Source organism: Vipera ursinii, assembly GCF_947247035.1.
Source record: "Vipera ursinii genome assembly, chromosome: 1".
Taxonomy (NCBI): Eukaryota; Metazoa; Chordata; class Lepidosauria; order Squamata; family Viperidae; genus Vipera; species Vipera ursinii.
Genome location: NC_139512.1, coordinates 338,261,940 through 338,274,380, shown reverse-complemented (window position 1 = coordinate 338,274,380; position 12,441 = coordinate 338,261,940). Strand labels below are relative to the sequence as shown.

Sequence of the window (12,441 nt, the reverse complement as noted above, 5' to 3'; positions counted from 1 at the left end):
CCAAATATTTCAAAGTCGCTAAGTTGAGAAACATTGATATAGACTGTTCTCCCTTCTCCATATGAGTTCCAGCCAGTCCTAACTCTCTAGCAGGTGGCTTCCTGATGACATTAGGAAGCTGTTCCTGGATAAATGCATGTGCCCTTCAGTATTTTACAAAATATATTAGGACTGTTAAGCTCTTCCTAGTACAGTTCTGGAGATGTTTTCGTGATATCATCCAGTTAAAAGAGGATAGAGTCCAAATCATCCCTTGTGAATTACACTGCTGGCAAAATTGGGCTTCAGAAGTACTTTACAGTGAACCCTTTTTAAATTGGAAAACCAGCTCCTTTCCTTGGTTTCCTCCAAAGCAAATAAGGACCCTGCTGAATAATGAAAACATCTAATCTCCATGGTTTCATGTATAGGAGTAAAATGCCCTTTGCAGATATGCCTTCTGATTCTGTAATAAAAAAGGAAGTGTTGCGTTTTTCTGCTGTAGTCTTTCTCATCCCTGCTCCTTTTGGTTCTATAGATGCAGACAATTTTAACTGCACAGTGGATAATTCAGTCTGCCTTGAATGGGTACCCTTAATGGCTCCACAAACATTTTAAGTCTCTTTCACCAAGGGAGTGAACCTTGCTTCCACAGGTCTATTGCTGCCAGAACTGGGCAAGGTAATCAGTTGGGCTGCAGATTCAAGGCACCTTATGTTTTTTGTTTTATTTTTTCAGGCTCCAGAAGTGATCACCTGCTGAGCATCTTTTCTCACAATCTTTGACTGCAGCTCTTCTGTAGCTGAAGAAACTCTCTTCAGGGTATGCTGCTGTGTTCCAGAGTCTCCGTCCACTTCAGTTTTCTGTTGTGTAACTTAGAAGCCATTTCTTCTCAATAACACCAAGTCTGGGCACTTTTGTTCCACTCTTTGCATTATTAAATCCCCCCACACACACACACACTTTTGTTATCTGTGAGACAACAGCTTCCTCAGGTGTTCCTCAGGTCTCCAGACCACACTTTGAAAATCATTGGTCTAGAAAAAAAATAGCTGTGCTTGATACACCTGAGTGAAGAACTGAATGAAAAGGAACTTGGATCAATTGTTGCCTTTAAAACTCAGTTACTCAAGTTGTTTGAAATTGGAAGAGACACTAATGTTGCAGTTACTTTTTCTTCCCCCCCATAAATCACAAATACTTCAGGCAAAGTGAAAGAAGTTTATTAAGGCAGGGATGTCAAATGATACAGTAAATGTAGCCGAAAGCAGCAAATTAATAAAAAAATATTGATTAGATGTGACAAAAGTCAGGCAGCCTTAAAAAGGGGAGGGTTCATGTTTTTACAGAGTACAGAAACATAATCAGTATATGTGATACATCAGAAAGCAAGTAATCAGACATTGATTACATGTGAGAATTAAACAATAGAAAACATTGATTCTAGATAACATTCTGCAAATGGTAAATTTGAGTTACATTGCAGCACTCCCTTTTCCAGCCACTTTTTCAGCTTAAAACCTGCAAGTATATTCAAGGAACTCCAGAATCCGCTCCCTATAGTTTTCAGCCTTGCTGAAAAGGCCAATTTTTTTGTACCCAAAATTATTTTGGCTAAAAGGAGAACATGGATTTCCTGAATTTCTAAAGGAGGCCTGGATGCCATGCTAAAATACTAACACCACCTTTATTAAAAAGGTGGTACTAGTATTTTAGCATGGCATCCAGGCCTCCTTTAGAATGATTCAAAAGCTAATAATAAAGCCTAAAATTCTGGGTAGCACAGGTGGGCAATGAGGGAAAGAAGAGGTGGGCTGGTGCTCCCAAAACCACATAGTATGGTATTCATTCCAGTGTAATATGTCTGCTATACTGGGAAAGAAAGGCTGCTGCAGCATTTTGACTAAAACATCCACAGCCTTCTCTCTGGGTGCTCTCCAAATATGCTAAATTGCAGCTATCGCTGAAGTCTGGCACATCTGAAGAGCACCTAGGACAGGGGTAGGCAACCTCGGCTCTTTTATGACTCATGGACTTCAACTCCCAGAATTCCTGAGCCAGCATAGCTGGCTCAGGAATTCTGGGAGTTGAAGTCCATGAGTCATAAAAGAGCCGAGGTTGCCTACCGCTGACCTAGGAGGGGAAAAAAAATCAGGCATCTAGAGGACCTCTAGCATTCCCTCCAATCCTGTTACACTGCGTAAGGGCTTTTGAGCGAAAGGCTTAAAAAAGCGGAGATACGTCCTGGGCCTAATATTCAGATTTCCTTGAGTCCCTCTCGGGCCCCGACCCCCCCCCCCAATCACGTGACCCAAGCGGCGACGCCCTCTCGGCTTTCCACCAACTCGGAGCTCTTAGGCCGCGGAGTCGGTTACGTCATCGCGCAGGCCTTTCGAGGCGAAGCGGCTTCGGTGACCTTGGGCCCGGCGGAAGTGGTAGCCGGGACGGAAGTGGAAAAAAAAAAACCACATCGCAAAACGCAGAGGACGCCTCGGCGAGGAGGGGACCGGAGAGCTACCGTCGATCAGGAGGAGAAGCCGCTGCAGCGAAAGGAAGCTCGAAAACTCGTCTTTTGATCAGCATGCCGAGGGGGAGCCGAAGCCGAACGTCCCGGATGGCGCCACCCGCCAGGTGAGAGGGTAGCACGCCGCCGGAGGGACCGAAGCCGGGCTGCAAAATCCGGAGACGGATGGAGGGCAGCCGAGTGAAGGCGGTGGACCCTTAAACGGGCCTGGGGAGGAGGGGGCGGTTTGGGATGGGAGTGCATTGAAAGGCCCTTGAGAGTAGCGCTCTGTGTGTGTTTGTGTGTGTGTGGTTCATTTGCCTTATCACGGCTGAGGGGGTCACGTGATCCCGACTCGTCAGGTAGAGAAGATTAAGGTAAAGGTTCCCCCGCACATGCGTGCTAGTCGTTTCCGACTCTAGGGGCCGGTGCTCATCTCCGTTTCAAAGCCGAAGAGCCAGCGCTTGTCCGAGGACGTCTCCGTGGTCATGTGACCGGCATGACTAGACGCTACGCGGCACTCGGGATTCGACCCGCCAAACTGAAGGTCGACAAGCTCAGCGTCCTAACCCACTGAGCCACCGCGTCCCTCAGATTAGAAGGCCGTTTTGAGAGGGCTGGAGAAGTGGGAGGCGTAGCCTTGGAGGTTTGGGCTAGTGAGAGGCAGAGGAAAGAGAACATGGGCGGAATTTAAAAAAAGAAAGGATGCCGATCGCACGAGGGAGCTTTTTTTATTTATTAGATATTTTTTTTTATCCCGCCTTTAACGTTTGTATTGACTCTCTTTTAAATGCCCTGTAAACCGCCCTGAGTCCTTTGGGAAAGGGCGGTATATAAATATAAATAAATACATACATACATACATACATACATACATACAATTTAAGGCGGCCAACATTGTCTGCTATTGAAATCATTTATAAAAAAATTTTTTAATGCCGTCCATCTCGCGATTCGTACTTAATGCGGCTGCCTCCGATATTTTCCCCACAACAACCCTGAGAAGCCGGCCTGGGCTGAGAGAGATTGACTGGCCCAAAGTCACCCAGACGGCTTTTGGGTCTAAGGGAGGCCGAGAAAACTCGCACTCTCCTGATTTCTTAGCCAAGCACGTTCATCACTGCACCAAAGTGACTCTTTTCACGTAGTTCAAGGCAAGGAACATGCCTCTCTTCACTTCAGTGCTGCCACACAACAAACCTATCGGGTTGGTTGGTTGACCCACACTTACTGAGTTTAGGTTTGAGGGCTGAAAGCGGACTCAAATTTCTTTGATTGGGTAACATGGTATGAAATAGGAATAGTTGGTCAAGAGGCGTGAAACAAATGAAAAACCAAAATCCCAGGCGTAATTAAAAGGAAGTGGAGGGCTGCAAGGTGGAATAATTCCATAGATGTGTATAGAATGGAATTGGAACGTGTAAATGAGGACTCAAACCATCCAGGCCAAAAGTATCTGAAAAGGTTAAATTGTGGCAATTGGACCAAAGTTTATTAAAATTGAGACATTTCATTATTCATCCAAGTAACTTCTTCAGTCGAAATGAAAATTTTGGGTAGGCAAAGAGTCAGAGTGTTGTTGGAATGAACCAACTCTCGCCATACAGACTTCAGGAGATTTCTTCCCAGAATGAAAAGCAACTTGTAAATGAAGACTCAATCATCCAGGCCAAAAGTATCTAAAAAGGTTAAATCATGGAAACAGAATTGGAAGATACCAGAAAGATAATTTAGTCCAACCTGCTGCAGTGTGCAGAAAAACCAATTACCCTTGAGTGGTGGCTAGCCAGTCTGTTTTTAACTAGATGGATGTCCCATAAACCAAGAGTAGATTGTTCCAGCATTGTACAGGTCTTACCATTAAAATGCTTTTTCCTGATGTTTAAACAGTATCAAGATAGTTAAATCCAATATTTTTATTCTTGTTTCTGTCATAATAGAAAAGAGTCTGTCTTTTATATAAAACTGTCTTTATAGCAGGCTTTTTATTTAATTAACCATTGATAGGGTCTCCTGTCGGTCATCTTTGGTCCAGACTGAACATCTGCCTGACCTTAGAGCAGGGGTCCCCGAGCCCCGGTCCATGGACCGGTGCCAGGCAGCAGCATGCCAGAAACTGGGCCGCACAAATAAGCAAAGCCCCATCATGGGATGCAGGCAGCACACAAAACCATGTATTCTCCAGTCTGGAAAAACCTTTGTCCATGGAACTGGTCCCTGGTGCTCAAAAGGTTGGGGACCTCTGCCTTAGAGAACATGATCTCAAATTCCCATTTAATTTTTGTTATCTTCCTCTAAACCTCTTCTAATCCATCAATATCCTTTTGGAATTAGGATGTCCAAAACTGTACAGATAGAATTTATGTTTAAACATTCTACTCAAGTCTAAAGTCTTAGTGGCTATAGGCTTATCCTGGGGAAGCACAGTCTGTTCTGCACTGATTATATGTGTCAAATGTTATAATTTAGTTAGAACTTCAAAAGCAGTTGCTGGCTTCCATGTTTTATAAAAATCACAATTATAAATGCAAATTATAATAATGCAGCTGTAAATTGCAATATACATTGTGCTTTAAATTGTGTCTTCCTACTTTCTGTAAATGATTCAGAGTGATTTGTGTATGGACAATCAAAACCTGTTAAATGTAGGTTTCATTTTTTCCCCATTAAACAAGATTTAAAATAGGACAAAATGACTATCGGCCAGATTTGCCAAAGATCAGCCATAGCTGTGTTTTTCTGTCTTCTGGGCAGTACAGATTAAATAAGCTCTGTGTGAATATTGACATGGCGGCTCAGTGGGTTAGGACGCTGAGCTTCTCAATCAGAAGGTGGGCAGTTTGGCAGATCGAATCCCGAGTGCCACGTAACAGAGTGAGCGCCTGTTACTTGTCCCAGCTTCTGCCAACCTAGCAGTTCAAAAGCACGTAAAAATGCAAGTAGAAAAATAGGGACCGCTACAGTGGGAAGGTAACAACAGCGTTCCGTGCGCCTTTGGTGTCTAGTCATGCCGGCCACATGACTACGGAGATGTCCTCGGACAAGTGCTGGCTCTTCGGCTTTGAAACGGAGATGAGCACCGGCCCCTAGAGTCAGAAACAACTAGCACGCATGTGCGGGGGAACCATGTGAATATTTAACTTATCTAGCAGTGTCACAGCTTTGTAATTTGTTATGTTGACAATTCAGTTAAACGTTACAGTAGGGAAAATCAATGTTCCTTGCCTTTGAAAAGAAGAAAATCAGACTGTTCCAAAGGGTCAACTCTGTGAACAAGAGGTCCTCATCTTATCTATGAAAAATTTCTCCCCTTTAGTATTTTAGTGTGCCATGGGATGGTTCAGACAGCATGTCTGAAAACATGTTCTCCAGGGATAGGCACATTGTCTGACTGATACAAGTTGATTCATCTGAATATAAGAGTAACAGTGTAACAGAAGTTATACTGAAACTTCAAGAATTTTCATCTGCTCAGGCTTCTGAGAAAGAGAAGCCAAAGCATGAACAAAATAGATATAACTATTGCTGTTTATACTGCTTGAGTGTCTCTTATATGTTGTAATGGTGCAAGACACTAAGAAGATACAGCAAGCATTATTTGCTGTCTCAATTATATACTTATCTGTTGAGAAAGTGTGAGAATCTGGTTGGCACTGAAAAAATAATTCCCAATTTCAACTGGAATTTCATTGCATTGTTCCCAGATTTACTATACTGGCTCTGTGTTCTCAGAAAGTCTTGATGTCAAAGCATTAGCAAACCAAAGGTGTGCTTCATCTTGTCCTTTTAGGTTGTATGCTCTGAAACGTGACCTTTCCCAGCCCAGTTTACCTCATAGGGTAGTTGCTATAGGGGAAAATAGCAAAGAGTACAGGTATCCTCAACAAAGTACAGGTATCCTCCACTTACAACCACAATTGAGTGCAAAATTTCTTTTGCTAAGCAAAACAGTTTTAAGTAAGTTTTGCCCCATGACTTTTTTGCTACAGTTAAACAAATCACTGCAGTTAAGTGAATCATGCAGTCACTTAAGTACGTCAGTTGCCAACTGCCTGAATTTTGATCATGTGACCACATGGATGCTGCAATGGTCATAAGTGTGAAAAATAGTCATAGGCCACTTTTTCAGTGCCATTGTAACTTTGGTCGCTAAATGAATGGTTGTAAGTCAAGGACTACCAGAATGCCTCTTGAGCTCCTGAATGAAAAGTGGAATATAATTAAAAAAAATAGGTTGGCAGTTCATGAAAACACAAGAGACACAATGAGGAAAAAAATTATTTGGTCCCCTTCTTGATTTTGTACGTTTGCTCACTGACCAGGAAATGATCAGTCTATAATTTTAATGGTAGGTTTATTTTAACAGTGAGAGACAAAATAACAACAAAAAAATCCACAAAAACGCATTTCAAAAAAGTTATAAATTGATTTGCACTTTTAATGAGTGAAATAAGTATTCGATCCCCTATCAATCAGTAAAATTTCTGACTCCCAGAAAGAAAGTGCTCCTAATCTCATCTTGTTACCTGTATAAAAGACACCTGTCCACAGAATCAATCAATCAGATTCCAAACTCCACTGTGGCCAAGACCAAAGAGCTGTCCAAGAATGTCAGGGACAAAATTGTAGACCTGCGCAAAGCTGGAATGGGCTACAAGACTATTTGCTAAGCAGCTTGTTGAGAAGGTAACAACAGTTGGTGCGATTATTCGCAAGTGGAAGAAACACAAAATAACTCTCAATCTCCCTCGGTCTGGGGCTCCATGCAAGATCTCACCTCATGGTGTTTCAATGATCATGAGAACAATGAGGAATCAGCCCAGAACTACATGTGAGGATCTTGCCAGTGATCTCAAGGCAGCTGGGACCATAGTCACCAAGAAAACAATTGGTAACACACTATGCCATAAAGGATTGAAATCCTGCAGCACCTGCAAGGTCCCCTTGCTCAAGAAAGCACATGTACAAGCTCGTCTGAAGTTTGCCAGTGAACATCTGAATAATTCAGAGGAGAACTGGGTGAAAGCGTTGTGGTCAGATGAGACCAAAATCAAGCTCTTTAGCATCAACTCAGCTCACCATGTTTGGAGGAGGAGGAATGCTGCCTATGACCCCAAGAACACCATCCCCACCGTCAAACATGGAGATGGAAGCTTTGGGAGTGTTTTTCTGCTAAGAGGACAGGACAAGTTCACCGCATCAAAGGGATGATGGACAGGGCCATATACTATTCAAATCTTCCTTCCCTCAGCCAGGGTATTGATGGGTATTCCAGCATGGCAATGACCCAAAACACAAGGCCAAGGCAACAAAGGAGCGGCTCAAGAAGAAGCACATTAAGGTCCTGGAGTGGCCTAGCCAGTCTCCAGGCCTTAATCTGATATAAAATCTGTGGAGGGAGCTGAAGGCTTGAGCTGTCAAATGTCAGCTTCAAAACCTTAATGACTTGGAGAGGACCTGCAAAGAGGAGTGGGACAAAATCTCTCCTGAGATGTGTGCAAACCTAGTGGCCAACTACAAAAAACGTCTGACCTCTGTGATTGACAACAAAGGTTTTGCCACCAAGTACTAAGTCATGTTTTGCGAAGGGGTCAAATATTTATTTCACCCATTAAAATGCAAATCAATTTATAACTTTTTTGAAATGCGTTTTTCTGGATTTTGTGTGTGTGTGTGTGTGTGTGTGTTATTCTGTCTCTCACTGTTGAAATAAACCTACCATTAAAACTCTAGACTGATCATTTCCTTGTCAGTGGGCAAACGTACAAAATCAGCAGGGGATCAAATAATTTTCCCCCTCACTGTATTGCAGAGAGATATCTTCAGTAATCTTCAAATGTAAAAGAAGTTGGCATTTGGAGTCATACAGTATGTGAATTTTAATTATTTTCCTCATTTCCATTCGTAGCCGTGCACCAATGCGATCAGCTCCAACTATGGCTGCGCGTGCTCCTGTCCCAGCTCCAGCCCCTGCTTCGGCAGTGGGTTCTCCTGCCCCCAGGCAGCCTGGCCTGATGGCCCAGATGGCCACCACAGCTGCAGGTGTTGCTGTAGGCTCTGCCGTGGGCCATACTCTAGGACATGCCATGACTGGGGGCTTTGGGGGTGGAAGCTCTGAGGCTGCAAGACCTGACATCACTTACCAGGTAAAAGAAATTACTCCTTTTTTGAAATGTGTACTTGTCAAGTAAGATTGCGAACTGTAGAGATCCTTCTGGTTAATAAATAAGGGAAACAAAAAGGGGAAGTCATGTGCTCTGAAAATGATATTTTAACATGAAGTGCTACTCTTTTTTGAGGAGTGCATTTCTTCAAAGTGTTCCACAAGACAAACCACCTATTATCTTTTTTAGGCTGCTGCTGTTATTAGCATAATTATATTCAATATGGAATGCTTGAGATACTTAGTCGAAGAAACTGGGGAACAAAGCCTGTTGATTAGGAAAGGAATTGTATGATGTTGTTAGCAGGCCTGAGAATTTTCCTCATTTTTGCAGTTTGTAACAAGAAGAGGTCCTGATTGGGCTTCCTTATCAGGATCTGTTGTTCTCTCCCTTCTCTTCTTCCAGTTCTCAGTCTCAATGCTTGCATTTCCTCTTTAGGAGCCTCAGTCAGCGGAGCCTGCTATGCAGCAGTCCCAATACACAGCTTGCCAATATGAGATGAAGCAATTCTTGGAGTGTGCTCAGAACCAGACTGATTTGAAGCTATGTGAAGGGTTCAGTGAGGTGCTGAAGCAATGCCGATTTGCAAATGGTATGTAGCTTCCGTGGCTTTCTCTGGAAATTGGGATTTGGCTTCTTTTCGAAGCATGAGGAGGAGGACAACTCGTTTAGGCACTGCTGTGAATCCTTCCTGGAGGCTTTTGAGGCTGATTATTACTATGTTAAGAAAGCATTTACTTTTTTTTAACTTAAGTCATTCAGCACATTAAACATTGCTTACTTACAACAGTGATAATTGAACTCCATTATTCCATGTAGAATGACAATTTAAAACTGATTTCTAATTGCATACCAGTGTATCTTGAAAACTTAAGGTTTTCATTCTTGGTGTGCCTTCTGGCAAGGTGTTAATTCCAGCTTTATCAGACATTCCTGACAGTACATAATCTAAACATGAGCTTTATGAGAAGACGCATTTTGAAGATACCCAGGTATTGGTAGTGGTCTAGTGTTGGCTATCTGTTGACCTCATTGTATGCTGATGAAATGCAAGTAATAATGCATTAAAGTAAAGTCATATCTGTGTTTGATCAAGATAGTAAGTCACATGAATATACAACTAGGAAAAATTTGTACTAAAAATCTTCCAGTCAATTTAGTATCCAGCAGCCCACTTCTACTACTAGCTCATTCTTAAAATTCTGATGAAAGAATTAAAAATGATGTTGGCTTGGTGTAAAAAATGGAGGAAAAATAGGAAGTGACCATGATAGTATTTAAATGTGATAGGGAATGATCAGGGAACTTAAATGTCATTTTCTGGATCTTGCAGTCTATCTTTTTATGTTTTGATACTTATCTTTTATTTTTTCCTTCAAATCCACAGGCTTATCTTAATTAAATTCTGGAGGATCAAATCTAGCTCCATCACTGAGATCGATTGCCAGTAAAATTTTCTTTTAACATCTAAAAGCTCTCCAACTTGTCTTTGTTTATAATCAGTTTTCCATCTGATAAGAAAGCATGAAGTTTGCAGCAAGAAGAATTGTGGCAATAAATTCTTGTGGTTGGGAAAGTAGAATGATCATACAATTTTAGGATTACTTCACTTGTTTTATTCCAGATTGTGATTGTGTATGATCCTCAGAATAAAAAATGACTGTACTGGAAAAGAGGTTTTAAATTGCCTGTCAGTCTGTAATAAATAACAATGACTAGAAACACAGGAGGAATGGGATACATTACTTCATTTGTAACAGAGAAGAATTTGTTTCCTTAATTTGTTGTTAAAAATGCAAAATACAATAAAATACCGCATCTACTAACATTTTTCCTGGACAATTGGGCTGAATCCACATTTTGCAACTTGGGGAGGGAGGATTATTTAGTTCTGAGGCTGATCAATTTAATTTTAATTTAATTTTAATTTAATAATATTTGTATACCGCCCTTCTCCCTGAGGACTCAGGGCGGTTCACAGGGCAGAATAAAATACTAAATACAAACGTTAAAACAAGATTAAATAATTGCCCATATTAAAACAGTTGGAATAAAATTCTAAAACACAAAGTTAAAATTAAAGCACAAAATTAAAAAACCCCACCAATCCCCATCAGGCTAGGCCGGCTTGTACAAACAGAAACGTCTTGAGGTCGCGGCGAAAGGAGCGAAGATCGGGCGCCATCCGGAGCTCTACCGGTAGCTGGTTCCACAGCTCCGGAGCGCCCACAGAGAAGGATCTCCCCCTGGGGGCCACCAATCGACATTCTCTGATCGGTGGCACCCTGAGGAGGCCCTCTCTGTGGGAACGCACAGGGCGCAGGGAGCTTGATGCCGGCAGCAGATGTTCCCTAAGGTACTCCGGCCCCATGCCATGAAGGGCTTTGAACACTGTTACCAGTACCTTGAATCTCACCCGGAAGACAACTGGCAACCAATGCAGCTCACGGAGCAGCGGTGTAACGTGGGAGTATCGGGAGACTCCCAACACAACTCTCGCAGCTGCATTCTGTACCAGTTGGAGCTTCCGGGTGGTCCTCAAGGGCAGCCCCATGTAGAGAGCGTTGCAGTAGTCCAGACGAGAGGACACGAGCGCATGAGTGACCGTGCACAAATCATCCCGGCTAAGATAGGGCCGCAACTGGCGCACCAGGCGAACCTGGGCGAAGGCCCCCCTAGTCACAGCTCCTATATGGTCTTCCAAGGTGAGCCGTGAATCTAGGAGGACTCCCAAGTTGCGAGCCCTATCTACGGGGGGTAATAGTTCACCCCCCATAGCCAGAGGTGGAACATCCGAATAAACCCGGGATGAAGGTATGCAAAGCCACTCAGTCTTGTCGGGGTTGAGTTGGAGTCTGTTCCCATCCAGACCCGAACCGCCTCCAGGCACCGGGACATCACGTTGAGGGCATCACTGGGGTGGTTTGGGGTCGAAAGGAAAAGTTGGGTATCATCAGCGTACTGATGATACCCAACTCCAAAGCCACGAATGATCTCACCCAGCGGTTTCATGTAGATGTTGAACAGGAGAGGCGAGAGGACCGACCCCTGAGGAACTCCACAAATGAGAGACCTCGCGGTCGACCTCTGTCCTGCCAACACCGACTGCGAACGTCCCCGGAGATAGGAGGAGAACCACTGTAAAACTGTGCCTCCCACTCCCAATCCCCTGAGACGCCGCAGCAGGATACCATGGTCGATGGTATCGAAAGCCGCCGAGAGTTCTAATAGGACTAGAACAGAGGAATATCCCCTGTCCCGAGCCCTCCAGAGATCATTCACCAGCGCGACCAATGCCGTCTCCGTGATCACCAATAGACAGCTGTTTTTCTCCCTCATCTCAAATATTTTCCCATCACTCTGTTCTTCGGAAGGAAGGAAGGAGAGGGAGGGTCTGAGGGAAGTCCTGTCTTAGTCCTTCCCTGCTGCCCTTTCACCATCCCCTTGCCCCCTCCTCCTGGCCTAACCTGGGTGGTCTCCCATCCTATTGCTAAGGAAGCTTTGGAAACAAAGCCAGGTCTCCTCACATGTAGAGGAAGTGGGCCTCCCTCTTGACGTTGCCCTCATACCCATCATGAGCAACCTGGCTAAGGAGAGCAAGCACAGCAGCTGGGCACCCCGTTGGGGAAGTGGGGGTGGGCTTAGTGCTATGGGTGCTTGAGGGCTAGGCTGGGGATTTGACCTCCGCACCACCGTCCAGCCTTCCCCCCCCCCGCATGGCCTGAGAGGAACAGTGAGGCTCCTCCAGTGGACCATACCTTGGCACTTGCCCCAGTCCCATCTCCTTCTGCCAGA

The 12,441-nt window shown here is 43.9% G+C and overlaps 2 protein-coding genes across 2 annotated transcripts in view; both read left to right on the top strand.

The window, feature by feature from the left end:
• The window catches only part of GUSB (glucuronidase beta), a 53,510-nt gene extending 52,617 nt beyond the window's left edge, over positions 1–893 (top strand). The window contains exon 13 of the transcript XR_014491024.1: positions 718–893. The gene's annotated coding sequence lies outside the window, so the exon portion shown is untranslated. The remainder of the gene's footprint in view (positions 1–717) is intronic.
• A 1,484-nt stretch (positions 894–2,377) lies between these two features.
• On the top strand, positions 2,378–10,477 carry CHCHD2 (coiled-coil-helix-coiled-coil-helix domain containing 2). Its single transcript, XM_083357766.1, has 4 exons — positions 2,378–2,610; positions 8,391–8,628; positions 9,085–9,238; positions 10,034–10,477. The coding sequence occupies exons 1-4, from the start codon at positions 2,561–2,563 to the stop codon at positions 10,042–10,044; spliced, it is 453 nt and encodes a 150-aa protein (XP_083213892.1). The 5' UTR covers positions 2,378–2,560; the 3' UTR covers positions 10,045–10,477.
• The last annotated feature ends 1,964 nt before the right edge of the window (positions 10,478–12,441 follow it).